The sequence below is a fragment of the Limanda limanda genome, chromosome 22 (assembly GCF_963576545.1).
Source record: "Limanda limanda chromosome 22, fLimLim1.1, whole genome shotgun sequence".
Classification (NCBI taxonomy): domain Eukaryota; kingdom Metazoa; phylum Chordata; class Actinopteri; order Pleuronectiformes; family Pleuronectidae; genus Limanda; species Limanda limanda.
This window is the reverse complement of record NC_083657.1, coordinates 1,711,190-1,737,357: the sequence shown is the minus strand read 5'-3', so window position 1 is coordinate 1,737,357 and position 26,168 is coordinate 1,711,190. Positions and strand designations below refer to the sequence as shown.

The following is a 26,168-nucleotide window of genomic DNA, read 5'->3' as shown; positions in this document are numbered from 1 at the left end:
TCTGTCTCTCTCTACCTGTCTCTCTGTCTCTCTCTCTCTGTCTCTCTACCCGTCTGTCTCTCTGCCTCTCTCTCTATCTCTCTGCCCGTCTCTCTCTCTCTCTCTCTCTCTCTCTCTCTCTCTTCCCGTCTCTCTCTCTCTCTACCTGTTTGTCTCTCTGTCTCTCTGCCCGTCTGTCTGTCTCTCTCTGTCTCTCTCTGTCTCTCTCTCTCTCCCTCTCTGCCCATCTGTCTCTCTCTCTCTCTCTCTCTCTCTCTCTCTCTCTCTCTCTCTCTCTCTCTCTCTCTCTCTCTCTACCTGTCTGTCTCTCTGTGGCTCAGCAGCAGATTAGTGACCTCAGTGTCTCCTGGTAGAAACAACATGGCAGATAAGAGGTGAAGGATCAGAGACGTCTCTGACCCACGAGGCAGCGTGAGACCCACCTGTAATATTATTATTATTATTATTATTATTATGATTATTATTATTATTATTATTATTATTCAGCTTATCTGAATACAAGTAATAAACATTAAAAGAGAAAATTTATTCACGAGTTCTCTCAGTTTGACGTCAGGTTTAACTGATTTAAACGTTTGAGTTGAACTCAGTAAGTAACAGTGTCCTCTCCCGTCCTCCGTCTCCTGTGTCTCCGTCTCCTGTGTCTCCGTCTCTCTCCAGCCTGGATGTGGACATGGCGTCGGCCCGGTTAGAGACCAGCGTCCTGCAGGAGGAGCTCACCTGCCCGGTGTGCCTTGACCTTTACCGCGACCCCTTCCTGCTTCCCTGCGGCCACAACTTCTGCAAGACCTGCCTCGACCGGCTGAAGCGGCAGGCGGAGCGCGGCAGGTTCCGCTGCCCCGAGTGCCGCGACAGCCACCGCTGTACCACCAGCTTCCAGAAGAACTTCAAACTCGCCAATATTGCCGACGACTACCGCCTCAGGCGCAGAGCCACGGCCGAATCTGCCTCAGGTGTGAAACCCAGAGGATTGCCGGCGTCCTCTGGGAGTGTGTGTGTGGTGCCGTGTGACTACTGCCCGTCGGCGGAGGCGCCGGGCGCCAGCGGTGAGGGCGACGCCTCCTCTGCTGCTGCTGTTTCTCATGAAGGAGACGGAGCTGCCGCTGCTGGTGCTGCTGCCGCTGCCGCTGGTCCCGCTGCCGCTGCCGCTGGGTCGATGTTTGCGGTGAAGACGTGTCTGAAGTGCGAGGTGTCGATGTGCCAGGAGCACGTGAAGCCACACCTGGAGCTGCCGGCGTTCTGCGAGCATCCGCTGACGGAACCCATCTTCGACTTCTGGAAGAGGAAGTGTCCAGCGCACGATGAGATCTACAGGTAGGAGGGAGGGACTAGGGATGTCACGAGAACCGATACCTACGATACCTGTCGATACTAACATAACAAAACGATGCCGATGCCCAAGTGTTTGAAGCACCGTAGCTTCGATGCCAGCAGCTGTTAGCAACTTAGCATTAGCATCGGTGCTGCGCCAGTCGACGTTTACATTCTGAAAACCAAGACGGCAACTGCGGCTGCAGCGTTCGCCCCACCTCGACTTGTTTATTAAAAAGGCACAAAGAGTCGGGTATGGAAGTACTTTGCGTTTGACGCCGGGTTTACACCGGACACGGAAGCAACGCCGGCACATGGTTGTTTACACCGGAAGCTGAAGCGGCGCATGGGAGTGGACGGGAGCCAGCTGTTATTTAAGGCTTGGTGCTGCGCTGACGAGTCGCTTTGGCGTCGCTTCAGCGTCCGGTGTAAACCCGGCGTGAGGCAGATGTATCATTTAATGCATAACGTGTCTCACAACAAAGCGTCACTCACATGCGACCCCAACTACCGTATAACCCTCAGTATATGCGCAGCGCAGGCACATTGAATTACCGTATATGACATTAACAACATCCAAATAATGCACTTTTTTTTTACCGTGGTATCGAAATTGGCATCGAGAATCGTGTTATTTTACTGGCATTGGCACCGACTACTGAATTTTTGGTATCGTGACACCCCTAGGAGGGACCCACACGTTCTCAGCCGGTTTGTGTGTCTGTGGTTGTGATCACTCTGTGTGTGTGTCGCCTCCAGGTACTACTGCATGGACGACAAGGTGTGTGTGTGTAACGCCTGCACCATAGAAGGAGAACACTCAGGACACACTATGAAGACCCTGAAGAACACAATGAAAGATCTCAAGGTACAGCTCCCGTCACGGGTCCTACACACACAGTGTGTATCATTACATGGAGAAAGAATCACACACGTGTGTTGATCTTTGTGGTTAAAACTTAAGATGATGATCCAACATGTTGCAGCTCCGGGTTCTGAACCGTGTTCCATTCACTCTCACTTCATTGTTGGTCTCACACAAAGTCCTGTGAAGGGTCTGGAATGAATGAATGAATATTGTTGTTCATTGTAGTGTGTGTGTTTGTGTTGTGTGTGTGTGTGTGTGCCATGAATGGAGGCGTCACATGACTCTGGCCTCTTTCTCCAGCTCAGTGTAACCCACTTCCTGTGAGAGGCTTCCACTTTGTTGTTCAGAGCCGGTTGAATTCTGCTGGTTGTTCAGAATCAGCCGACAACCGGTTTCCTCACAAAGACAGAAGTCTTGAATTCAATTTGACACATTAAAGTCCATAAAACTAACTAAAGTAACTAAAGTAACTAAAGTAACTAACTAGAACTTCTCCTCCGATTAGTTATCGCTGTGTCATTTGTTCGTCCACGTAATGAACAGTTCTGACGTTTCTGATTCGATTTACTCATAAATTAATCTGTAATTCTATGGTTTTAAATTACAAGTATATTTGTTGTTTATATATATCTTTATGTATGAATGTATTCAGAGTTGCTTAATAACCGTGGCAACAAACACTTTGTAGTAGTTTGCAGCTAAATTGATAACGGTGCGTTAGTAAGCATTCACACTTTGAACGTCTTGAAATGAAGTAGTGTATTTCATGAGGTCTCTCTCTCCAGCTCACACTGGACAAGCAGCTGTACCGGGTGGAGAGGAAGCACAGCATGGCGGAGAAGAAACTGCAGGAGCAGCGGGAGAAGGAGAGACAGAACAAGGTAAGAACAGGTTCATCACCTGATCCGCCCTCCAGAGGCCGAGGTCACGCAGGTCAACTTCCAACCATCAGTCCAAAAACAAACAAATACTCAAAACTCAGGGAGATCGAGAAGAGAAACATGAGCTCATCCAACAGGAACAAGAGATTTATATTGATAAAGTTATGAAGAAGAGTGGGATCATGGGAGTCGTCCGTCGTATTCATGGATGAGGTCATGTGTTCTAGTTTTATTCTCGATAAGCAGCAAACAGCGATAAATCATTGTGAACCATCACGAGCGACCAATAGAAACAGTGGAATGGAAACCAGCTGACTGGCGAGCACGGAGTTTGTCCTTTGTTATAAAGTTGATAAGTTTATACGTATTAGATCTGTTAAAATACAACTTGCTGCTGGATACGTCACAACGATTAAATATTCTCTATATTCTAAATGATTCACATGTAAAACCTCTGTTGATTCATTCTTTTCTGTTTTGTGTTATTTTGGATTTGAGTATTTCTTACACACAAAGTTGCTCGTAGTGGTTTCAGCACCATGGACAGCAGCATTAAGACGTTGGCTGTACAGTCTGAAAACACAAAGAAAGAGAAGTGATCTGGGAGGAAGATATAATAATAATGGAATAATATATATTAATATACGACTTCACCTAGTGGTCTGTCTCTTGTGCTGCTCGTGCAGAAGTTCACGGACGACTCGGAGCAGTGCCTGAACCGACTCGGCGAGGAGATGAAGGCCAAGGTGCTCGTCTTCGTCGGCCGCCTGCGGGACTGCACGCGCTCTCAGTGCGACACCAACGGGCTCGCCATCCAGAAGAACATCTCCAGGATCTCTCAGGACCAGGCCCGGCTGCAGGAGGCTCGCTGCGGCCTGGAGGTCCTGGCGCAGGAGAACGATCCCTTCCGCTTCATCGAGGTGAGAAGAAGTTCTGATGACAAACATCACAGCTGAGAGAAAGTTCAGACGTTTTGGAACCTGCTCGTGTTGAAGAGGAAAACCAACTTTGACTTTATATGAACCGAGATCCGCTTTGAGTTTCTCTACTTTTTTGTAGATTCTCATTTATTAACTTTTGGTGGAAAGTCCTCAGATTTAAAACAGTTTCACTTTCAGTAATTACACAAATAAATCATTGCAGTAAAAAAAAACATTAAATATTACGATTATTACTTCAGTTTGGCTGAAATCAGCTTTTTGACATCTGTTTGTGTGTCTTTTTCAGGCGTACAAGACGACAGGGAAACAGTGAGTACTGTCGGGGGGGGCAACATCTGAGTTGTGTGGATGTTGTACTCTTATTAGTTGTGTGATTTACTTTGTGGGGAAACGGAATGTGCTGCATTGTGTGTTTTTCTCTGCCTGTTGTTTGCTTGCTGCTATATTTGGTGAGTGCAGGAGGTGGAGGGGTCTGACTCAATGACCATTGACCCCCACTGTGTGTGTGTGTGTTCGTGTGTGTGTGTTTGTGTGTGTGTGTGTGTGTTTCAGGTGCCGTCGGCAGCTCAGGAGAAACATGTTCTACCCAGAATACGTTGACATGGAGACGGAGGTTCTCGTATCGATGATGGAAGAAGAAATGAGGAAGTTCCTGGACGAAGAACTCCAGTGTAGCATCGTTGCCGCCTTAAATTCCTTGTGTACGTAATTTTCTAATTAAGTGCTGACATCATCAAACATGTTCAAACAACACGTTGTATTTTAATGTGTTGTTGATATAATAGTCTTATTTGTGCAGTTTCAAGGTGTCAGGCTACAGGACAAGATTATAAAATTCACTGAATCAAAAAAAACATTTGTCCACCCTTCAGGTCATCTAACAGAACTTGAGGAAGAGGAGGAGCAGGATGAGATGGAGGAAGAGGCGGCAGAGGAGGAAGACGATGACGATGTCCTCAACGACAGCAGCGAGGAGGACATGAGGAGCGAGGGCGAGGTGGAGGAAGACGAGGAGGAGGAGGAGGAGGATGAAGAGGAAGGACCCAACCAGAGGGAGCTGGCAGATGATCTTTACAGTCCGGAGGAGGAGGAGGAGGAGGAGGAGGACAGTGATGAGGAAGGAGAGGATATAGAATGGGGCGAGGGGGAGGAGGAAGAGGAGGAGGAGAGAGTGGTTTAACCGAGGATGTGATTTGTTTACATATATTTTTCCACCTTCTTGAAGCACTTTGACTTTGACACTCGGCTTCGGGTGAGTGCAGCAGATGTTCCCACATCTCTCTGAATGTCCCACTGACAGAACAGCTTCCACAGCAAGCTGAGATCCACGTGAGGGGGCGGAGCTGAGATCCACGTGAGGGGGCGGAGCTGCGATTCAGCCGGATTCAGATCCAACTGGGAGAGAATCTCACGTCAGACCTGTGGTGCAAACTGACTAAAACCTGAAGGAGACACGTGATGCTCTGAATGTGTTTCACCTGGACATGAGCAGAATGAGTCTCCTTCTATAAAGTGTTTTTACATCAGTAGATATTTACACATGCAGATGAATGTATATTAACAGAATGTGATTTAAGAGTGAATTTAGAAAACAAGTGGTATAAGTTTTATTTAGATTAATTTCCAGTCCTGGATGCACAAATATCTGAATTCCTTGGGTTTCCCATGAGAAGCCTTTTCCATCAGAATCCTCGAAAACGGCTCAAAGATTCGACCCTGAGAAGATATTTGATTTGATTTGAATTTGATCCGATGCATCAGACGACTGAGGCGTGGGAATCGCTTAGTTCACGTCCGACTTGAACATTGCAAACCAAAGAGTGAGGATGTACTTTTAATAAATGTGTTTGCTTGGCATGACGTTAACCTAAGTTACAGTTAACATTGGCTCTGGGATGACTTTTGCTTTTCATAATTCATTGTGCTTTAAAAAGAGGTGATGCATTGTTTAAGATATTGTTAATTATTCCTATGCACTCTTCATATATTATTCCTACAATATCAGTTTCAGGTGATGTGGAATTTTGCACTTTATTACAAAAAAAAACCTGCTTTGTTGGGCCTGAAACTTTTGAATGTGAAAAGCTGATTTTTATTTTGATATGAGTGATTTTGTGAGCGGCCAAACAAAAACCATTCATATATAAAAATGAAGCTTGCTGAAAACTGGTTGATGGGGGAGTTGCCTTTTTGTTACAGTGTTTATGAAATATGTGCACAATTAAACTGTGGTTGGATTATTTTGTCAATGAAGAAGCCAAAACACATTTGTTTGAATTATTATTTTTAGATATCTATGAAAGAACGAGGGCATTGATTGTAGTTATAGTGTCTATAATAATCTAAAGTAGAAGACAGCTGCTGGAAAGAAAAAAATAAACTTTTAACTTAACACAAATACTATTATTAACTAAATAAAATACAAATTATTTATATAAATTACTTATATTGCACCACAGTGAGATTAGGTAAAATAAGAGGAGCACATATGAAGGAAATTGGAATTAGTATATTCCCTTTTATATTTTAATATATTTAGAATGCATTATTCATTATTTAAGAAAGAAAGTGATTGATATTTATGAATATTTACGTGGTATATGATTTACAATCTATATTATTTTTTATTTTAATATCTTTAAACTCAGAAATACTCGAATCTTTCCCCCGGAACCTTTGTTCTATCCGGCGTGTGTTGCACTCGGAGCGCCTCAGCGCACGGACTAATTTCCTGTGCGGACCAGTGTCTTGCATGTGTGTCCGAGTTGTGTTGATAAAAGTGTAGATCGGTCACAGACACACAACCCGCTGGTGTTTCTCTCTGGAATCGAACCCACGGAGTTTCCAGTCATGAATCACGTGTTTCAGAAGGTGAGTTTTATTTTTCTGTTTCCGCTGAAAGTCGCTTTTTGTCCCAGAGGTCAAATCTCGTTTCTGTCAGTTTCTGTCTCTGTGGATTAATTTCTTCAGTTGAATTAAAGATTATTTACAATCTCAAAAAGCAATAATACAAATAAATGTGGATTATTAACAAGAAACACGAAGGGAATCGTTCAGCTAATGAAGCTAATGTTGGTTAGCTTTGTTTTCTTTGCAAATAATCCATTTTAAGGTTAATTCATGAATTAATCACGAGTTATTTTCTCTATTGCTTTAATCTCATGGTCGATAAAGAACCAGAATCATCTCAGCTGGTAACAATATGAAATGTGTGAGAATCTGATCATATTGAATCAAATTCATGTGTTTGAAACATGTCAACAATCCAGTTTATTGAAGAAGTCACAGTTCTTCTTTTAACATAATTTCATTTAAGACTCATGAAGCAAATGATCCATCATACAAACAGCTGCACAGTTATGTAGTCGATTAACGATTGATTCATTTGAATATGAAGTATTACACTAATCTATCTGCTGATTATTTACTTTATTAATCGATTAAGTTGTTTGTAAAATGTTATTATGAAACAAAACATCTGAAAGCCCCAAAATATTCAATTCAGAACCAGATAAAAAACAGAAAATAAATGAAATTCACTTGACCTCATGCTTGTGTCATTTATCTGTTTTATGAAACGTTCACCAGATGATATTTGACGTTGTCGTGTTGTGTTTCTTCAGCTGCAGGCGTCTCTCACTCGTCAGGTTTTCCTGATGAATCAAACTCTTCCTTTGTTTCGGTGAGTGTTTTGTTGCTTTGCTCTTTAATCCTCATGTGTCGTCATTTAACTGAAGGTTGTGTTGTCAGGATCACAACCTGGTTTATATGATTATTGTACAGGTTTTGGTTTTATTCTTACATTGAGCTTGAGTATAATGTGTCTCCTTTACTGTAGATGCTTCATATTTACAGACACAGAGCAGCGTGAATGTGTAACGTCTGAAACCATTTGTGTGTTTGTCTTCTGCAGGAACACACCGAGCATCCAGCTTCCTGTCTGGAGTGAGTCGACACTCGTGTGATTTAAAACTCTGGAGTCAGATCCACGTCCCAGCAGATCTATAGATCCTGTTCTCTTGAGTCGTGTTCGTACTTTAACGGACGTTTGTTTTCCTTCAGGCTCGGCGACTTCGAGCGAGAGACGATACCACAGCATGCCCACGCACGGGATCGGCAGCTGGAAGTATCTCCTGAGCAAGAAGAGAACGGTGAGACCCTGGGCCTACTTTCTGTTGAGTTATTCTCTTAATGTATTTATCTATTTTTCAATAAAGCAAACTCGTGTAACTCCTGTCCTGATCCCCTGTCGTAAGAACCAATCAGAATCAGAAGGTATTTATGGCCAAGTAGGTTTACACCTACCTGGAATTTGCTCTGGTTATTGGTGCATACAATGAACATAGAAACATGAAAACACAATAAATACACCACACATAAGAAAAACAATAATAAACAATATATATTTACTCACTTTTTCCTAATATTTATACAAGGTAGCATTTATTTAGCCATAAACATATCTATATAAAATATATAAAAAGTGAAATGCAAAACAGTGAACAGTGTCAAATTGCAATATGCAATGTAATGCAGTATAATATAATATATGTGTTAATTTAACACATCCCTGATAATCGTCTCACGTTGGTTTTGTGTTGTTGCAGCAAAAGAAGAAGAAGGACCGGCACCAGATGAAGCAGATCGTCATGGCGACGGACTCGACGTACGGGACGCTGAACGTGAAGGTGTCGGGCTACGACATGACGCTGGTGGAGCGCTACACGCAGTACGTGCACCACCTGTGCAACCGGCTGCGCATCAACGTGTCTCTGTGGTGAGGACGGGACTGAGACGCTGTCCTCAGGACAAACTGCTGCTTATAGAGACAATCAAAGCTTCTAGTGTAACTGATATATAACTGTACTGTAGAATCTGACGGACGAATCATTTTGACAGCGTAAGAGTTAGAGACGGGGTAAAAAATCGATTCAGTTTCAAATTGCGATTCTTGTGAATGACGAATTTAAATCGATATGCTGCCTCCCAAATCTATTTTTTTTTTTTTTGAAGTAGGCTATTGCAAACAACAATAGCCTACTTTTTGTTTATTTCAAAGTTTATATTCTAAGTAAACATTTATTCATTCTATTTAATTTACCTTTTATTTATTGTTTAAAAGTAGCCTAAGTGGCTTACATTTCTTAATCTGTCAGTTTGTGTGCAGTTGACAGGGGCTATACAATAATAGGGCACATTTTTATTTCTTTTCTCTATTGGCTGCCCGGCAGTCATTGAGTTAATGTTAATATTTTAAATAAAACTTGTAAAGCTTGAACAGTGAATTTGACTGTGTTGTATTTGAAGGAATGATTCAACATTTTTCCATGGTCCAGTATTTAAAAAAAAAAAAATAACCAAAAGAAATCCCAGGAAATCGTAATATCGAATCGCAATACTTACAGAATCACAATACATATCGTATCGCAGGCTAAGTATCGTGATAGTATCGTATCGGGAGGTCCCTGCCGATTCCCGTCCCTAGAAAGAGTATTTTCCTAACGTCTGTTTTCCCTGCAGCTACGCGTTGCCGACCAAGACCACGGAAGTGATGCTGATGCAGGAGCACGGAACCAAGATGTTCGTGGACGCCGTGCTGAAGACGCACGAGCGAGTCGTCCAGGTGAGAAACCCGAGCTTTCACGTTTCCTTCAAACTCGTGAAGCATCCGCCTCGTTTGATTCCTGAGGAAAACGTGTTTCTTTTGTCTGCTCGTCTAGTTGAACAGCCTGAGCACGACCGTCTGTCCCGTCTTCATGGACGTTCTCTTGAAGCATCAACCGGAGGGAGTCCAGCTGTCTGTGCACGAGGTGAGTGAGACGTCCACCAGCAGATCCATGAGAAACAGGATACTCTGAGAACGTAAATTGTCGATTAGATGAATTAAAACGACTCCAGGTTTTCAGATGTGAGAATTATCTGCTTTTTCGAGGTCTTCTAACAGTAAATTTAATATTTTCAGGTGTTTTCTGCTGCAAATTTAGTTGTTTTTTCCGCTGTTTCCTCTGGAGCCTGTTGATCGTTCTATGAAAATGAATTGTAACACATATTTTTAACACTGGATTCGACCATTTCAACAATAACCTCCCTCATTCTTCTTCTTCTCTTCCTCTCAGCACACAGAGGCCGACTTCAAATCTCGTTTCAAGGCTCGTCCGGAGCTGCAGGAGCTCATGTCTCACATGAACCAATGAGAGCTGTGGGATCTGCTCATGTGACCTGTCTCACGCTCTGTGTTGCCCCCTGGTGTCTCGGCTGAACGTTGTCCAAGGAGAACGTTCGCTTCCAGATAACTGCTCTGTAAATTAAAGTATATATGAACTTGTTCTAAGAAATTAAAATGTATTTGAAATGCAGCAGCTCTGAGGATTTTGTGTTACGTGGCATTAGAGTAACATTTATACTCTTTCACAGGAAAGTATCACAAAAGACAAAGAAGTAATATTACAAATGAGAGAAATCCTCTGATCTTCTCTGTACAGGATGATGACACCATTTATTATTTAAACAAATATTAAAATTGATGTATTAGGTGATCTGCTGAGAATATCTCTTAAAGCAAATAAAAGCCTGCAGTGTTGTAGAGATGGATTTTTTTTCTGAGCTCATTGGTCGAAGTAATATTTAATTTATTATTGTTTATAATTTTTTTTCGAACTAGTGGTGAAAAGAGGATATTTCCCCTGAAGTAGAAATATACAAAACTGAAGTACAAGTACCTGGAATCGTTCCCACATGAAAATGAATGTACTGATTATTTTTCTTTGCTCAACATCTTTGTATTTTCAAGATCTTTTAACGTCTTTGACAAAAAGCAAATTCAAGCGACACAACATAGGTTAGCAAATATATTTTAATATATAATATTTATATTCATTTTAGCACAATGACAATGGCATAATTTCAGTTCAGTCTCATTTAAATCATGACAAAAAGCCACATCTTTGAATTTATCTTTAATAACACCTCATGTCATATTTCATTGCAGTCGCTGCAAAATAAATCCGTAAGTGCGTCTTTTGCCCCGTGAGAGGAAAATCTCAGCAAAAGTTTCTAACAGCGTTGAGTCCATGGCGTCCGACTGGGTTCACGTGGCGATGAGTGGATGAGTGGCGTGATGACATCACCGGGTCGCTGCGTCGCCTCTGAGCCAATCAGACGCGTGCACGTCGGCCGAGAACACGTCTAAACCGACGGCGCAGAAAACCTCCCACTGCTTATCACACCTGCAGCATTTCATATTCTTACAATATTCTATCGTTCAATTTCACATCGATGAGGTTAAAGGTCGAGTTGGCAGCTGAGATTAAAGAACTAATACGCTTGGAGGTTTTGAGATGATCTGGTTAATGCTCACACCTCCTGTCCCCTCACGTTACCACGGAGACAGACCACACCTCTCCAGCTGGAAACATCAGCTCAGACTTCGAATCAGCTTCTTTTCCTTTACTGCAAAACACACACGTGCCAGAAAACACCCGACGCAAAGATTGTTTCACGACAAACATCACGAGAAGTCGGCAAAGGTCGAGCGTGAGGCCGTGATCCCGGCGGCTGGAGATCAGAAGGAGTTTTCACTTTCACCCATTTTGTGCAGGAAATGTAAACTTGTATTTGCCAAAATTAAAAGAAAAACATAAAATAAGGTTTTCACAATATTCAGGAACGTCCAGCGACTTTAATCTCACCGCTGTTCAGCCTCTAGTGCAAGAACTGCCACATTCAAAATGTTTCTCATCTCTTAACGGCTTCAAACCTCAGAAACTACTCGTCACTACTTCCACTGTCTGCTCAGCTCTGATCTGAATTCAAACTCTTCATCCTCTTCTTCCTCTTCATCACATCCCGTCTCTCCCGTCGCCTTCAAACATTCAGAACTAAACGTAGCCAGTGAATCTACGGGGCCTCAATTGTTCAATATTAAATATATAAACAGTAGATTTCAAGAAATGACGCTAAAGAGTAAATCAATCAATCACGAAATTCAATATTCGATATTAAATGATCGTGTTTTTAAAAGTTTTATTTCATTTTGTTTTAGAAATCTTTACTTTGTCATTTAATTAGTCGGCTAACGTGTAAAGATTCTTCAGCAGTTTTATCTATCTCCAGTTTCTGGATCTTCTTAAACTAAATCAAAGTACTTATTGCTGAGTTGTTTAAACACAATTAAATCTTTTATTTATTCAATATTGAACAGATTTGTTCACCCAATTAGTTTCTTCCAGCGAGAAGAAAGAGGAAAATACTTGAAACCGGTTTGTTAATTGATCTCAAAGGACTGAAAACTTTTCTCCGCATCGCGACTCGATCTTCGCTCAGTTTCCCGCGGTCGGTTGCGATGTGCGAGCGACTCGACGACACGTACAAACAAAATGGCGGGTGATGGTTTTTTGTGAGCGCTCTTTTCTTTTGTCATGATTCGTTAAAACTCTGAATAAAATCGTTTTACAAGCAGTGACCACGACACGTCTGAGCAAGTACGACACAGTAAAACAAAATATGTTACACATCCGTTAATACAGTGGAATGAGAGTTTTCTTTTTTCCCTCTGGTTGTTGCAGATTAATCGGAAACGTCACCGAAGAGAAGAACGTGTTATGAAAGTGTCGCCGCCTGCTCTGCTCCACTTTTCATCCCACTGACTCGTTTCCAGTTAGTAAAACAAAACCAGGACACGGAAAACCAACAACACACAGGCATTAAATAAATTAATCCATCTCAAAAAACAAACACAGTGATATATATTCAAAATACATATTTACAACCGAATAAAACGAAGAAAGAAAACAGTCTTATCCTTTAGGGAGAATGAGAATCTCGTCTGAATTTTAATTGTTTAGTTTTACAAGTGAAAACCTGGAAACAGTATCAGGCTCTTACTTCAGCTGCTGTGGCTCAACCCACAAATCGGTTCTATTCAGGTATTCACCGTAAATACACACGTGTACTTTAGTAGGTTTTTTACTTTGCAGCATTCACTAAGTTGATATGTAAATCCAAATTCTGACATCATTAGTGATTGATATGTTGATATATTATGTGCCGGTGGCTACGGAGGAAATCGCTGAGCAACACAAACATGGGGGGGTGGGGGGGGGCAGCACGGCCATGTTCGGATGAATCTTAAGTTATTCAGTGATTAACCTGAATTATACGTTTTAGCGTCTTTCCATTTTGATTTGAACAGATTTCGGATTCTCAAACTACCACAGACTCACTAACGTCGCCGACGGGAACTCAGAGTCAAACTAAACGGAATAAAATGGAATAAAAGTCACTTGGTCAAATACACCTAAAGTCACAAGTTGCTATTCACACAGCACTTCAAAATAAAACAAAGACAAATAAAATACAATGTCCCGACTTCTCCTTCGCTGATATAGTTTTGTACAAGAATGGAAATTCTGGAATTCGCCCTTTTTTGCTTTATGGAATCACCGAAGTCACGTTTGTTTTAAACACAGAGGACGACCTTTACCCAGAGGTCATAGCAGTAAGTGGGACTGACTCCGCCCAGGTTGGGTTCTACAGGCTCAGACCACAGGGGGGGGGGGCGGCTACCGCTTCACTTGGGGTCCGGCCGACAGTCGGGACTTTCTAACGTTTGATTAAACTCAGGTTGTAACAGTCTCACAGACCCGATGGTCTCACGAGGGACAGACTCGCGTCCTCGCCGCTCGCGTTCAGGCATCAGACGATCGGACGTCTTCGTACATTAAGACTTTTCCTGCAAAAGACTAAAACGTGTGTTGGCCTCTATAGTTTTTTTATAGTTCCAAACGATGAACATTGTATAACAAGCAAGTGTCATTGCAGCTAGCATTAATTGCGTGATTTGTTCTGAAGGTACGTGACGCTGCAGAATCTTCCTACACAAGTAAAAATGCATAGAACACAAATCAGTTCAACACGACAGTTTACGGCTAGCACTACAAAATAAGAAGAGAAGCGAATCGCAAACGCTGCGATCGAAACAAAAGTCTTGGTCGTTGGCACTGGGGTCGAGGGTGGGTGGGGGGGGGGGTTATAAGGCTGGGATAAATGACTACGTAAAAAAACTGGGGCTGAAACACCGAAGTCCTTAGCAAGTTTCAAAATAAAAGTAGCAACACTCTCCTTTAAAAAGCAAGAGTGGTTTCGACAAACCTTACGTCAATCGCACAATCTCACGCAGACGTGAACAATGTTTCGGGGCGAACGCAAAGTCGGCTAAGGCTTCGTCGGGGGGGGGGGGGGGGGAGACACAGTGTTCAAAAGAGCGGTTAATTTAGTCAAGTTTCAACAGTCGCTAGCGTGATGGTGCGTGGCGGGAAACGGCCGAGTCAGCAGGTTATTGATTCAAACAGAAATCACATCCTGCTCAGTTATTGTCTGTGCAACAAATGAAATGGAAACAAAACCAACAAAACAAACACCGGGGTGAAAGAAACGTTAGTATTTGTCTCTTTTTGTGTCGCGTCATCTTCACACTTTCAATATAACATCCTCTCAAAATATACTTTGTGTTCTCTAATGTCGTCCGAAGTGTTTTTCATCTTAATTTGTTTTGCTTTTCGGCTCCGATTTGATTCAATTGGTGAAAAATGAAAACTGAACGTCCTGTGGGAATTTGCTGCTTTTTGCCGCGTCCCCTTTATGGAACACGATATAACGTCGATATATCATTTCTGCTATATTTTCTCCCAATATATTATTTGTGTATTTACATGTGTGACCAGCTCATCGATTTATATTTTCTGTAAATAACTCTTGGCTATAAGCTAAAGGCAAATATTGGCTTTTCCTATGAAACTTTAAATATTTTCCTCTAAAATATGACTTGTTTTTTTTTTATGCTCTTTAAACACGATCTAATAATCTGCATAAGAGTAAAGGGAATGCATCGTAACTGTCGAGTCTTTTGGGATAAAGTTATGTTTTATCGCTCATGGCAACTTGATAACAGATGTTTCATGAACCACATGCGACATTTGGGAGAAATTTGCTTATTTGCAAGAAAACAAATAAGCAAAGTGGTTCTGTGTTAGTGCAGGGAGGAAGTGGGCGTGGCCGGATGTGTATAAGTGTGTGTGATGGGGGTGAAGCTGGGGCGGGGGGGGGTGATGGGGCAGGTCAGAAAGTGGTTGGTCGGTGGATTGGAGTTCCAGGAGTGAAGAGATCAAGTTGTACGATCAGGGAATCGAACCCTCACACCTTTTTAGGGGGAGGGGCCAACTTGATGATCTCATCTTCAGAGGGCTGGCGGATGATGTCTTTTTTGTTGGTGGGGGGGGTTTGGAAAAAGAGAGAAGAGGAAGAAAATCGTAAGAAACTGGCATCTCAAACTAAACTATTATTAAGTTCAGCATCTGTGGTTCTGTATCGTAAACTTTATATGAAGTCTTCCCCAAAAGTAAAGCCAAAGTATCTTTATCGCCCCCTGGTGGCTGGCTGCAGTACCGGTCATCTCCACTTCATTCCACTTCCAAAACCAATCATGACGTTTCACCCTGTTTTATGGAATCAAACTAATTTCATCCATCTTTAAGAACATTAAAATTGATGAACTTTTATTTTGATCCATGTCCCATTTGCTGACGTGGAGGAGTGTATGACCTGTACTGGAGCTCGCCACCAGGAGGAGCAATCGAGAGTCTTTTGCTTCACTTTTGAAAGGAGAAACAAACAAATATAACGAGGATATAAATAAAAAATTTTGAGTTCTTTCTCATTACAGATATTACCAGGTCTATTCATCATTTATTTTCCTGTATAGAAACATAAACATGAATCTAGACCTTGTTTTCTAATTCTAATTTTCTAAGTATTCACAGAGTTAATCTGTAGATTCTTTCTAATGCAGTTTGTGTTTGAGCCCTGAAGTTAAGACAGTGTTCTGCTCGTCCACTAGAGGGCAGGATTCTACCAGGTTTGGATGAACAGGCATCCAGAGAGTAGCTTCCCTCCCATCACAGGGACCAGTAGGAACCAGTAGCAGCTGCTGAGCGTTCCCAGTACCTTTGTATTTCTTGGCCGACGGGATGCGTGTGAGCTTGGTGTCGATCTCGTCGTCCTCAGAGATCTTCAGCACGGTGGTTCGATACTCGATCACCCGCGTCAGCAGGTCCGGCCGCCGCGAGATCTCGAAGATGTGCTCGATGTACGACAGGTTATCTGCAGGGGAGGCGTGGTTAGAGGGGGGGGCGTGGTCACTCAGAACGCCACAGAGCTTCATGTGAGACACATGTGACACGTGTGTGAAGTGAGGTCTCACCGTGGGCCAGCTTGTCGTTCTTCTCCAGGTAGCTGAACCACTCCTTGCAGGAGGTGATGTTGACGCTCTGGTCCTCGGGGATGTCCTCCTTGCAGGCCGACTTCAGCTGCTCCAGGTCCTCGTTGGTGATGTTCTCAGACAGGTCGCTGAGCAGGGAGCTGTACTCCGCCATGTTCTGGAGAGAGGAGAGGAGAGAGGAGAGGAGAGAGGAGAGGAGAGAGGAGAGAGGAGAGGAGAGAGGAGAGGAGAGAGGAGAGAGGAGAGAGGAGAGAGGAGAGAGGAGAGGAGAGAGGAGATGTTGTTAAAGTCGTCGGTCCCACACTCAGGTGGGACGTCCTGACTAATGAGGACAGCAGCGATGGAAAAGCACCAGCGAGCCTCTGGGAGCAGAAGGAATCAGAAGGTTTAATATCTGTTTTGAACGTAGGACGAGACCTGGAGAGACTTGAGTCAGAGTTCATTTGATCTATTTATAAACTAATCTTCAATTGAAGGGTAAGAGTTGTGCTGTTCTACAATTTCCCCTTTGACAAAATAAATCAAATCCCAGGAAATTGGTTCAGAGGTTTTTCAGGAACAGCTGCTGAAGGATCCACTGATCAGACGTGAGGTCACAGATCAGGCGTCATGGAGTGAGCGTTGTCTAGTTCACAGAGATGAGGCATTTGTCAGTTTGTGTGTGTGTGTGTGTTTCTTTGTTGGCAAGTGAGCTGTTGTTCAGAAGCCGGCGGTGAGAAAACAAGACGACCACAACAGAAAGAAACTCCCAGAGAAACAGAGACAGTGATTCAGACGTGTTGTGAAGCCGAGATCGTCCATGACGGGAAAACACACGGGTTCCGATCGCAGCGTCTCGGGTGTTAAAATATTTGGGTCAAGCTCTTTGTGCGCATCTTTTTATCCTCACGATTGCAAACATCCAGGAAAACACTACTGTAGAGAAAGTGATCTGTGAAATGCGTCCGAGCATCAAAACATTTGAGCGCGAGCAGGATCTGACTTGAGTGCAAGAGCAGGGTTTTCGAGTGAAAGCGTTTGCAAAATCTGAAGGCGAAAACACTTTCCTGCAACATGAGCGTGAATCTAAACGCACACACACACACACACAACCCCCCCCCCCCCCCCCCATGGCTCGGTGCAGTGCATCATGGGTAGTGGCACGAGCTCTGATCCCCTCGGTCTCATCGCAGATAAACAAACTGAACAGAAAAAAACCCAGAAGAGCTCAGAGACGAGTGCTGTGACCTATATAACAGGGCCTGTGTTACCCGCAGCGGCCACCAGGGGGCCTGCATTAGACACTGGATTAGCATGTGTGTGTGTGTGTGTGTGTGTTTGTGTGTGTGCAGCAATAAGATTGTTACTTAATCGTCTTCAGCTTCAGCTTCAGGGACATATGAAGAGAGACGATGCTTCAGAGCTGAAGAGGAAACATTTTTCCTCCATGTAAAAATACGACTGATCAACTCAAAATATATAAGGTATCGTAATAACTAGTGAGTAGATTCATTTCTCTGCATGCTCCACAGACAAAGTCATATCGGAATAATAACAATAAAAGGTATAGAGTTTAAAGTAAAGATGATAAATGATGTAATTGTCCAGAGGCTGATTTCAGGTCAGATTTGTTTGTTCTCTAATGTCTGATCCACGATGTCAGGGCGAGAGCACAGGGATGACAGAGCGCTTTTACTGTGTGTGTGTGTGTGTGTGTCTGTGTGTCTGTGTGTGTGTGTGTGTGTGTGTGTGTGTGTGTGTGTGTGTGTGTGTGTGTGTGTGTGTGTGTGTGTGTGTGTGTGTGTGTCTGTGTCTGTGTGTGTGTGTGTGTGTGTGTGTGAATTCAGTCTTAAATGTCCTTAAATGTTCATGTCTCTCAACTTGCTCAATCAACACAAAGCTCTGCGTGGGAGAGAGCAGCGATATGCACCTTCACTCAGTTAGTACTGTGTGTGTGTGTGTGTGTGTGTGTGTGTGTGTGTGTGTGTGTGTGAATGTGTGTGTGTCCTGTCTCCAAGTGCAACTTTGTGTGCACTCAAGTGGATGTGTGTGTGTGCGTGTGCTTCCACTCGTGAGCTTGTGAATTGTGTCTGTGATGCAGGGAGTGAAAGAATGAATGTGTGTGTGTGTGTGTGTGTGAGTGTGTGTGTGTGTGTGTGTGTTGCCCTGCCTGCTCTGTTTTGCACCACAATGGACTGGCGCTGCTTTTGTGTACTTTTAGAGGAGAAGGGGGAGAAACAAATCAACAATGGAGAGAGTGGCTACATTTAAATAAAGACGCCTCTATGAGGTCGTGCTGAAACGTATCATATGAACATTTAACTTGTTTTCATTTTGCATCTCGAACAAAATCGCTGGAACTTTCTTCCCGGGACCTGAAAGCTTCTCGCTGTCGTCCACCTGCGTTTCCACCGGACGCTGCAAACCGGTTTCAACCAGTTCCACCTGATGATGACAAAACTCCACCAAGCTCCGCCCAAGCTTTACCGATCATAGAGACATATGACAACACATGATCCAAGTGAGTCTGAACAACGGGGTCAGAACTGAGCTGGTTGTGGTTCGTCTGTAGAAATCGTGGTCATGCTGCGAGTCTGTGAAATCCCCCCCCCGACTCATGCCCCCCCACCCCTCCCCCCCACCCCCCCGGTGTCTCTGGGACGAGCCTGACACTGCGTCCACACACAGAGACCCACTGTGCTTCACATTCTCACCAACACAAACATGCTTTTGTCTCTGCAGCCTCTGTGTGTGTGTGTGTGTGTGTGTGTGTGTGTGTGTGTGTGTGTGTGTGTGTGTGTGTGTGTGTGTGTGTTTAAATGTGACACAAAGAGTTGTCATTGAAATTGTAATCACAAAGTATCACTCTGCTATATATTAAATCAAGGTCTGAAAAGTAAAAAAAAAAGTAGAGGTTCTCAAAATATTGTTTTCTATAAGTTGCGTTTTGAACATGGAGCATTATTCCAGTAAGTGTTTAATGGGCTGAGTACGGAAGGTAATTAGTGCCCAAGCAGTTTTCTTTAGGCGCAACAGATACACATGTTGTGAAGAGCTCGGCCTCGTGCACGTACACACATCCACTTCCTGTTGTGAGCCTCACATCTCACTGTTCTGATCCTCGACCTGCCGAGCGCTTCTCTTTGTTGAGAATCACACGCACACGCACACACACACACACACACACACACACACACACACACACACACACACACACACACACACACACACACACACACACACACACACACACACACACACACACACACACGCCACCAAAAACTCCATTCACCCTCCACACCAATGACGTTGCCATGGAAACCAGACCTGGCTTTGCCTTTAGGCCTGGAGACTGTTACCTAGCGACAGGGCAGAAACCCGCCCCTGCCTCCCCTCCTCACCCCCCCCCCCCCCCCTCGGATGATTGACACATAAGAAACAAACATAAAAAAAAAACCTCAAATCTATAAAGTGATTATTGGACCTCAGCAGGTTTCTAATGCGTCTGCAGATCTGAAAACATTCACAGCTTCAGTTACAGTTTGGAAAACAAAGAGACGATGTTGTTGTTGACGCTGCAACTCTTTCTCCTCCGTCTCCCTTTTTATCCTTTTTATCAAAAGCACACACACACAGACACACACACAGACACACACACAGACACACACACACACACACAGCGCCGGCCAACAGTGCTGGACTTCAGCTCGGAGAGAAAAGCCTTTATATTTCACCATGGCAACAGAACCACCAGGATAGCAGCCGACAGTCTCTTGGAATAAGCAAAATAAACTCTTCTTCTGAATCCAGAATCAAACCCTCCATAAAGACCTGATCGCCCCCTGGTGGCTAGCTGTAGCATAGGTCTTAAACCCGTCCTCCTCCATGTTAGTTAATGACTAAAAGAGCAAGATGGTGGCGTTCGTATCCGTGTTGATTTGGCTCATTTCTGTTCAGTGGGCGGAAGATGAGTTGTGTCTTTATTTATAGTTTTATACTTTCACTTCCATCTTTCATAAACCTAACAAAGTGTTTTAGTGTGATATTAAATCTCCTTTGTGCTCGTCTGTCCTGTTCCTGTATATTCTACATGTCGGAGTCGGAGCGTACGAGCAGTTATTCTCTTTCTCCGTCGTTAAATCTCTCATTAAATACACCCTGACCTTTCAGAACCCCCCCCCCGCCCCTCTCTCCTCCCTCTCTCAGGATGTTTTCTCACTTTCACTCAGATGGACAGCGAGGCGGAGAGTAGGAGTCCCGCCCACTCGCCATCTTTGAATCTCCCACGGACCTCACCTCGACTCTACGGGAATCGGCTCCATGTGTCGATTCTAAAACGGCCGAGCTCTCCAAAAAATGAACAATGATTTTAAAAGACGCCACGTTTTTAGGCGATCTTAAATCTCGTCCTCTCTCAACACGGCTCTTCTCTCTGCATCGTTCATTCTGAGGCTTCTCTCTCTCTCTCTCTCTCTCTCTCTCTCTCTCTCTCTCTCTCTCTCTCTCTCTCTCTCTCTCTCTCTCTCTCTCTCTCTCTCTCTCTCTCTCTCTCTCTCTCTCTCTCTCTCTCTCTCTCTCTCTCTCTCTCTCTCTCTCTCTCTCTCGGAGAATCAGCAGCTTCCTCCGTCCTGCAGCCGGTGAGGATCAGAGAGTGGGAGGTTGATTCTCACAGTTTCAGGTTCGGAGCTGACGTCTTGCCTCCGTCTTCTCGGGTCAGAGGTCGATCCCCTGCTCATCCAGTCCAAGAGAATTCAGCTGTAACTCTTTGGATCGTTTCACTTCAACCCACACGTGCTTCTCTCTGCTGTCGTTTCTCATTATGAAACACACTGAAGACCATGTTCCCGCCCGGTGGTCGAACGCAGAGGTGTCAAATAACAAAGTACAAATACTTTGTTACCTTACTTAAGTAGAAATTTTGGGTATCTATACTTTACTGGAGTATTTATTTTTCAGACGACTTTTTACTTGTACTTCTTACATTTTCACGCAAATATCTGTACTTTCTACTCCTTACATTTTAAAAATAGCCTCGTTACTCCTATTTCATTTTGGCTTGTTTTCATTCCGGTTTGTCATCGTTCAAAAACACACACAATGTGGCGCACGCAGCAGATGAGGCGTGCGCCGCCGTCCTCGCAGCATCCCACATGTTTCAACATAACATTTTAAATATAACATTATAGTCATAATGGCTTTTAGAAAAATGTGTTTTTTGGAGGAGGGGGGGTAGTGCACCATAGGCCTCTGAGACGGGGCTTAAGAGTTTGTCCTTAATGGAAAAAAATTCCCCTAACATTACTTTTACTTTTATACTTTAAGTAGTTTTGAAACCTGTACTTTTACACTTTTACTTAAGTAAAAAGCTTGAGTTGATACTTCCACTTCTACAGAAGTCCTTTTAAACCCTTTTATCTATACTTCTACTTGAGTAATGAATGTGAATACTTTCGACACCTCTGGTCGAACGTCTCCACCAACAGGTGAAGGTAATCAAGACGACAGAGTTCTGCTCCGACTTCACTTTGAACTCAGATGTATAAATGACTTATCGATCCATTTCTCCCTCCCTCCACCAAGCGGCATCGATCGGTGCTGCAGGCGCTGAACCAACCCGCCTCCCTGCAGGTTTCATGTCCAGCAGCAAACAACAGACAAAGCGCCCCCTGCAGACGGCGCCCCCTGCAGACGGCGCCCGGGACCCTCGCTGCACATCGACCTGCAGCAGCTTCCACCAGCACAGCTGCAGGGCGGTGGCGGTGGCGTGCTGAGCTCCTGAATGACACCGGGCTGCCGGCGTGCCGCTGGGCCTCCTTTCTCATTCTCACCTCGGCGGTCGGAGGCAGCGTGAGTTTCGATTCTCGGTCTGAGCTGATTTGACTTCCTGTTCGGAAGCTGCTGCAAATGTCTCATGATCCGCTGCTGAGACGTGTGGAAGTGATGGTTGTGAAGCCGGGCTCAAGTTCAACCATCAAACCAAAGACTCACAGCAGCAATAACACAAGGCAACTGAAAAAGAATAAATATAAACTAATCTAGCAATACACAACAACTACTTCCTTTAAAAAGCTGTTTAAGTGCGAAAATAAATCAAATAAAAGACTTAATCAAACAGTAAAGTAACATAAAAGTCCAACAGCAACTCAAAAACGAAATAAATCGTAAATCACTTCTTCTTTGCTGCTCTGAAAACAGAACTACTCAACGCAGAAAAACATGTTAAACTAGTATGAAATTGTTCAAAGTGAAACTACGTTTTTTATAAACTTTTGGGTAATTTAACTTTCAACAAAGCGTCATATTTGTTACTTACTAGTAGCTGTTGCTTTAATATACATTTAGCGGAAGTATAACCAGGGATAAAATGGAAATAAGTGAAGTACTTGAGTAAATGTACTTAGATACAGCTCTGGTTATGGATAAGATCCTCACATCTGAAAATATGCATCCCCAGTGATGGACGTGTTATGAATTATTAATATCAGTGGCGAGCTGTGACTCACGTTCGTCCGCTGACGGGAAACATTCAGACTTGATGTTTTTTTTGTTTTAAGCGAAGATGACTTTGTGTTTTAATGGATCTTTTGTCTTCATTCTCCTCAGCAGTGAGACGTCTTCCTACTTCTCCTTTGTCTCTGTGCCTCCCTCCGTCCCCCCCCCCCGCTCTACCTTTACTTTTCCCTGTTTCTCCTCCTGCGCCTCCTCTCCTGCGCCTCCTCTCCTGCGCCTCCTCTCCTGCGCCTCCTCTCCTGCGCCTCCTCTCCTGAGGCTTTGAACACGACATCATTGCAGTGTTTTTTGCTGCAGGGGAAACATTAGACCTGATTTCTAACCATTAATCTCACTTTGATGTCTCTCGCCCGCCGAGAACATCGCCTGTGTCCACACGGCAAATAAAAAAAGACCTTGTGTAACAGCATCTCCTCTGTTTCATCTCCGCTCCCTCTCTCTCCTCCTCCTCCGCTCCCTCTCTCTCCTCCTCCTCTGCTCCCTCTCTCCTGACACTTCTCTCTCAGATTCCCTTGTGCTAGAGATTTCTCGGCCCAGGTTCCATCACCGTTCCCGTTCCCACCACAGGCCCGGACGGAAGGAGAGAGGGATGGTTGAAGGGGAAAAGAGGAAGAGCTGAGAGAGAGGGACACCGTGCTCAGGATTAAAGGACGAGACGGAGAAAGAGAGGGATGAGGAGGGAAGAGAGGACGGAGAGGGAAGGGACACAGAGAAAGGCTCCTTACAGACGTCCCCCTGTCCAATGAGGCAGCGAGCACTGCCAGCACTTATCAATTCAAAAGCTCAGAGAGAGAGAGAGAGAGAGAGAGAGAGAGAGAGAGAGAAAGAGAGAGAGAGAGAGAGAGAGAGAGAGAGAGAGAGAGAGAGAGAAAGAGAGGGAGGAAGCACTAATCTGAGGAGAAGCAGCGGAGCGACGGAGAATATAGGCCACTGGCCCAATTTTCCATTGAGGAGAAAAGAAGTGTAAAAATAGATCTTTTTATTTCCAAAATTTCTCATCTAACTCTGTTCAGTGTCACGAAGCCTTTTTCCGAAACTGAGCACATTTATTTTAAACGACCCGCTGATAAATAAAATACAGATGAATAAACATAGCTTTATTTAATAAAAGTTTTTTATTTGCCGTTCAAGGTCTTTCACGATTCTAAGTCTTTAAAACCTTCACAATAAGAGAGGTCCTGTACAGGTGATCAGATGTTTTCTTGGTGGAACCATCGTGTATGGACTCATTGAGAGAGGAACCTGATTCTGAGGGAGCTGATGGTGAAAACCTGCTGAGTCGTTGTTAAACCTGTTTGATCAAATACAAATGGATGAAGGATAATTTCTCTGCAGAGCTCCGTGCATTTAGCTTCTCGTTCGGGAAGAAGAGGATTTACTGTTTTCATCTGGGAGTGTTGTAACCTCTGCTGGTCTCTAGCAGCCGCTTTGGTTTTAGTTGAGATATTAATCGCTGACATTTATCATCATCTTAAATATCTTTCCCCAAAATGTCCTTCAAGCTTCCACCAGCACATTTAGACCGAGAATCTTTGTGTCTTCACATTTTGGTTTTCGTCCTTCTTGATATTCTGTCTCCGGGTCGTCTTCACTTCATCTCCTCCCAGTCTCTGTCTCTCGTCTCTGAATCAAAGGGTCCGAGCTTTTCTCTGCTGCTGCCCCCCCCCCGAGCTCTGGAACAGATCCGCTCCCGTCACACTATTAATTATACTAAATCTAAATTCAGCCTGATTTGGTCTCATGATCCTATTCATGTCTTTCCTTATTTAAATCCATTTCTTATTTCTTTTAACCTCATCTTCTGTCTTTCAGTCTTTCTCTCTTGTAAACACGTTGGTGCACTACTACACCTTTCTTTCTTTTATTGATTTTAAAACACTTATAAACAGCTCCTAAGGAATCACTGGAGAAGCTTATATATTGTTGTGCACAGGAACATTCAGATACACAACGTGATTACAACCACACACGTGTGTTAATCTGTTTACATACATGTTTGCAATTTCCTCCCTCTGATTTTTCTCTGAGCTTCAGGAGAGAAGCACTGGTGGAGTTCGTGTAGGCAGAGGCAACAATCAATCCTCCCAAGTGCCACACAAACACACACAATCACCCACAAACACACACACACACACACACACACACACACACTGTGGCTCCGTGTGGATGTGTCCTGAATACAGATAACCCAGTTTTTGGCAGGAGCTTGCACAGAACCAGAGGGCAAAGGTCACAGAGAGAGAGAGAGAGAGAGAAACTCTACAGAAGTGTTTCACAGGAATAATCAGGAAATGTGAAAGTGTGAGTGAACGATTCAGAAAGAGAAGAATCCTCGAGGAAAAGATCAATGAGTCAAACAGGAGGCCACGGATTCGTTAGTGGAACCAGATGCTGGTTTTCTTTAAACACACAACTCCCTGCGTGTACGTGCAACACACACGTCACACAAAACACAAAACACTAAACACACACGTGAACGTTTCATCTACTGCCTCTTGATCGCCCCCTTGTGGCTGCCTGCAGTAAGTCCATAAACCCCTGCTTCCTCCATGTTAGTAGACCAAACTAAAATATATGATTTGATGGGTTCTGTCATTTTATCTTGTTCTTATTAAGCAGACGTATGTTCAGGTGCGAACTCTGCTTCAGAGTTTGGTTTTAATTAGTTATTTAATGCTATAAAACTGGGGTGAAAGGTCGTGATTGACAGGTGAGACTGACTCGGGAATGGTTCGTGTCTCGGTGTGACCTCGAAGACGAGACGACGGCGCCCACGTGTCCAGGCTGCGTCCTCGCCAGCGACCACCGAAGGATCCTGAACGACACTGAACCTTCGCCAACGTGCAACTGGTGGAAAACAGGTTCTGTGCTGTGGAGACGAGCGAGTCCTGCTGTCGCCATGGAGACGCTCCTGGCCTCGGCTAAAGGGCAGCGGGAAAAACAGCAGCCGCCGAGGGAGGAAAGGAGGGAGACAGGGAGAGACAGGGAGAGACAGGGAGAGACAGGGAGAGACAGGGAGAGACAGGGAGAGACAGGGAGAGACAGAGGGGTGAGACAGGGAGAGACAGGGAGAGACAGGGAGAGACAGGGAGAGACAGAGGGGTGAGACAGGGAGAAACAGAGAGAGACAGAGGGGTGAGACAGGGTGAGACAGGGAGAGACAGGGAGCGACAGGGAGAGACAGAGGGGTGAGACAGAGAGAGACAGGGAGAGACAGAGGGGGGTGAGACAGGGAGAGACAGAGGGGTGAGACAGGGAGAGACAGGGAGAGACAGAGGGGTGAGACAGGGAGAGACAGCGAGAGACAGAGGGGTGAGACAGGGAGAGACAGAGGGGTGAGACAGGGAGAGACAGGGAGAGACAGGGGGGTGAGACAGGGAGAGACAGGGAGAGACAGAGGGTTG

General features: G+C 44.2%; 3 protein-coding genes across 3 annotated transcripts in view; 2 read left to right on the top strand and 1 right to left on the bottom strand.

Moving 5' to 3' along the window:
* The first annotated feature begins 656 nt into the window (after window positions 1-656).
* On the top strand, window positions 657-6,239 carry zgc:92594 (uncharacterized protein LOC436996 homolog). Its single transcript, XM_061066330.1, has 7 exons — window positions 657-1,314; window positions 2,071-2,179; window positions 2,965-3,060; window positions 3,747-3,980; window positions 4,288-4,310; window positions 4,554-4,702; window positions 4,874-6,239. Exons 1-7 carry the CDS (start codon window positions 674-676, stop codon window positions 5,179-5,181), a joined length of 1,560 nt encoding a protein of 519 aa, XP_060922313.1. The 5' UTR covers window positions 657-673; the 3' UTR covers window positions 5,182-6,239.
* A 489-nt stretch (window positions 6,240-6,728) lies between these two features.
* mrpl48 (mitochondrial ribosomal protein L48) lies at window positions 6,729-10,357 on the top strand. The gene is made up of 8 exons (XM_061066335.1): window positions 6,729-6,872; window positions 7,625-7,683; window positions 7,915-7,946; window positions 8,064-8,152; window positions 8,609-8,778; window positions 9,522-9,624; window positions 9,722-9,811; window positions 10,118-10,357. The coding sequence occupies exons 1-8, from the start codon at window positions 6,852-6,854 to the stop codon at window positions 10,193-10,195; spliced, it is 642 nt and encodes a 213-aa protein (XP_060922318.1). The 5' UTR covers window positions 6,729-6,851; the 3' UTR covers window positions 10,196-10,357.
* A 3,909-nt stretch (window positions 10,358-14,266) lies between these two features.
* The window catches only part of LOC132996036 (astrocytic phosphoprotein PEA-15), a 31,559-nt gene continuing 19,657 nt past the window's right edge, over window positions 14,267-26,168 (bottom strand). Inside the window, exons 2-4 of the mRNA XM_061066337.1 lie at window positions 16,258-16,432; window positions 16,002-16,157; window positions 14,267-15,256 (exon numbers count right to left, since the gene is read on the bottom strand). Of these exons, the coding sequence (XP_060922320.1) occupies window positions 15,192-15,256; window positions 16,002-16,157; window positions 16,258-16,429 (393 nt within the window). The 5' untranslated portion in view covers window positions 16,430-16,432 and the 3' untranslated portion in view covers window positions 14,267-15,191. The remainder of the gene's footprint in view (window positions 15,257-16,001; window positions 16,158-16,257; window positions 16,433-26,168) is intronic.

Excerpts from the sequence above, each read along its gene's own strand:
- zgc:92594 (XM_061066330.1), top strand. The coding sequence starts at position 674 with ATGGCGTCGGCCCGGTTAGAGACCAGCGTCCTGCAGGAGGAGCTCACC. Across the intron at positions 3,981-4,287 it reads ATCCCTTCCGCTTCATCGAG|GCGTACAAGACGACAGGGAA; the intron begins GTGAGAAGAAGT and ends TGTCTTTTTCAG. Across the intron at positions 4,703-4,873 it reads TGCCGCCTTAAATTCCTTGT|GTCATCTAACAGAACTTGAG; the intron begins GTACGTAATTTT and ends TCCACCCTTCAG.
- mrpl48 (XM_061066335.1), top strand. The coding sequence starts at position 6,852 with ATGAATCACGTGTTTCAGAAG. Across the intron at positions 7,947-8,063 it reads CATCCAGCTTCCTGTCTGGA|GCTCGGCGACTTCGAGCGAG; the intron begins GTGAGTCGACAC and ends GTTTTCCTTCAG. Across the intron at positions 9,812-10,117 it reads TCCAGCTGTCTGTGCACGAG|CACACAGAGGCCGACTTCAA; the intron begins GTGAGTGAGACG and ends TCTTCCTCTCAG.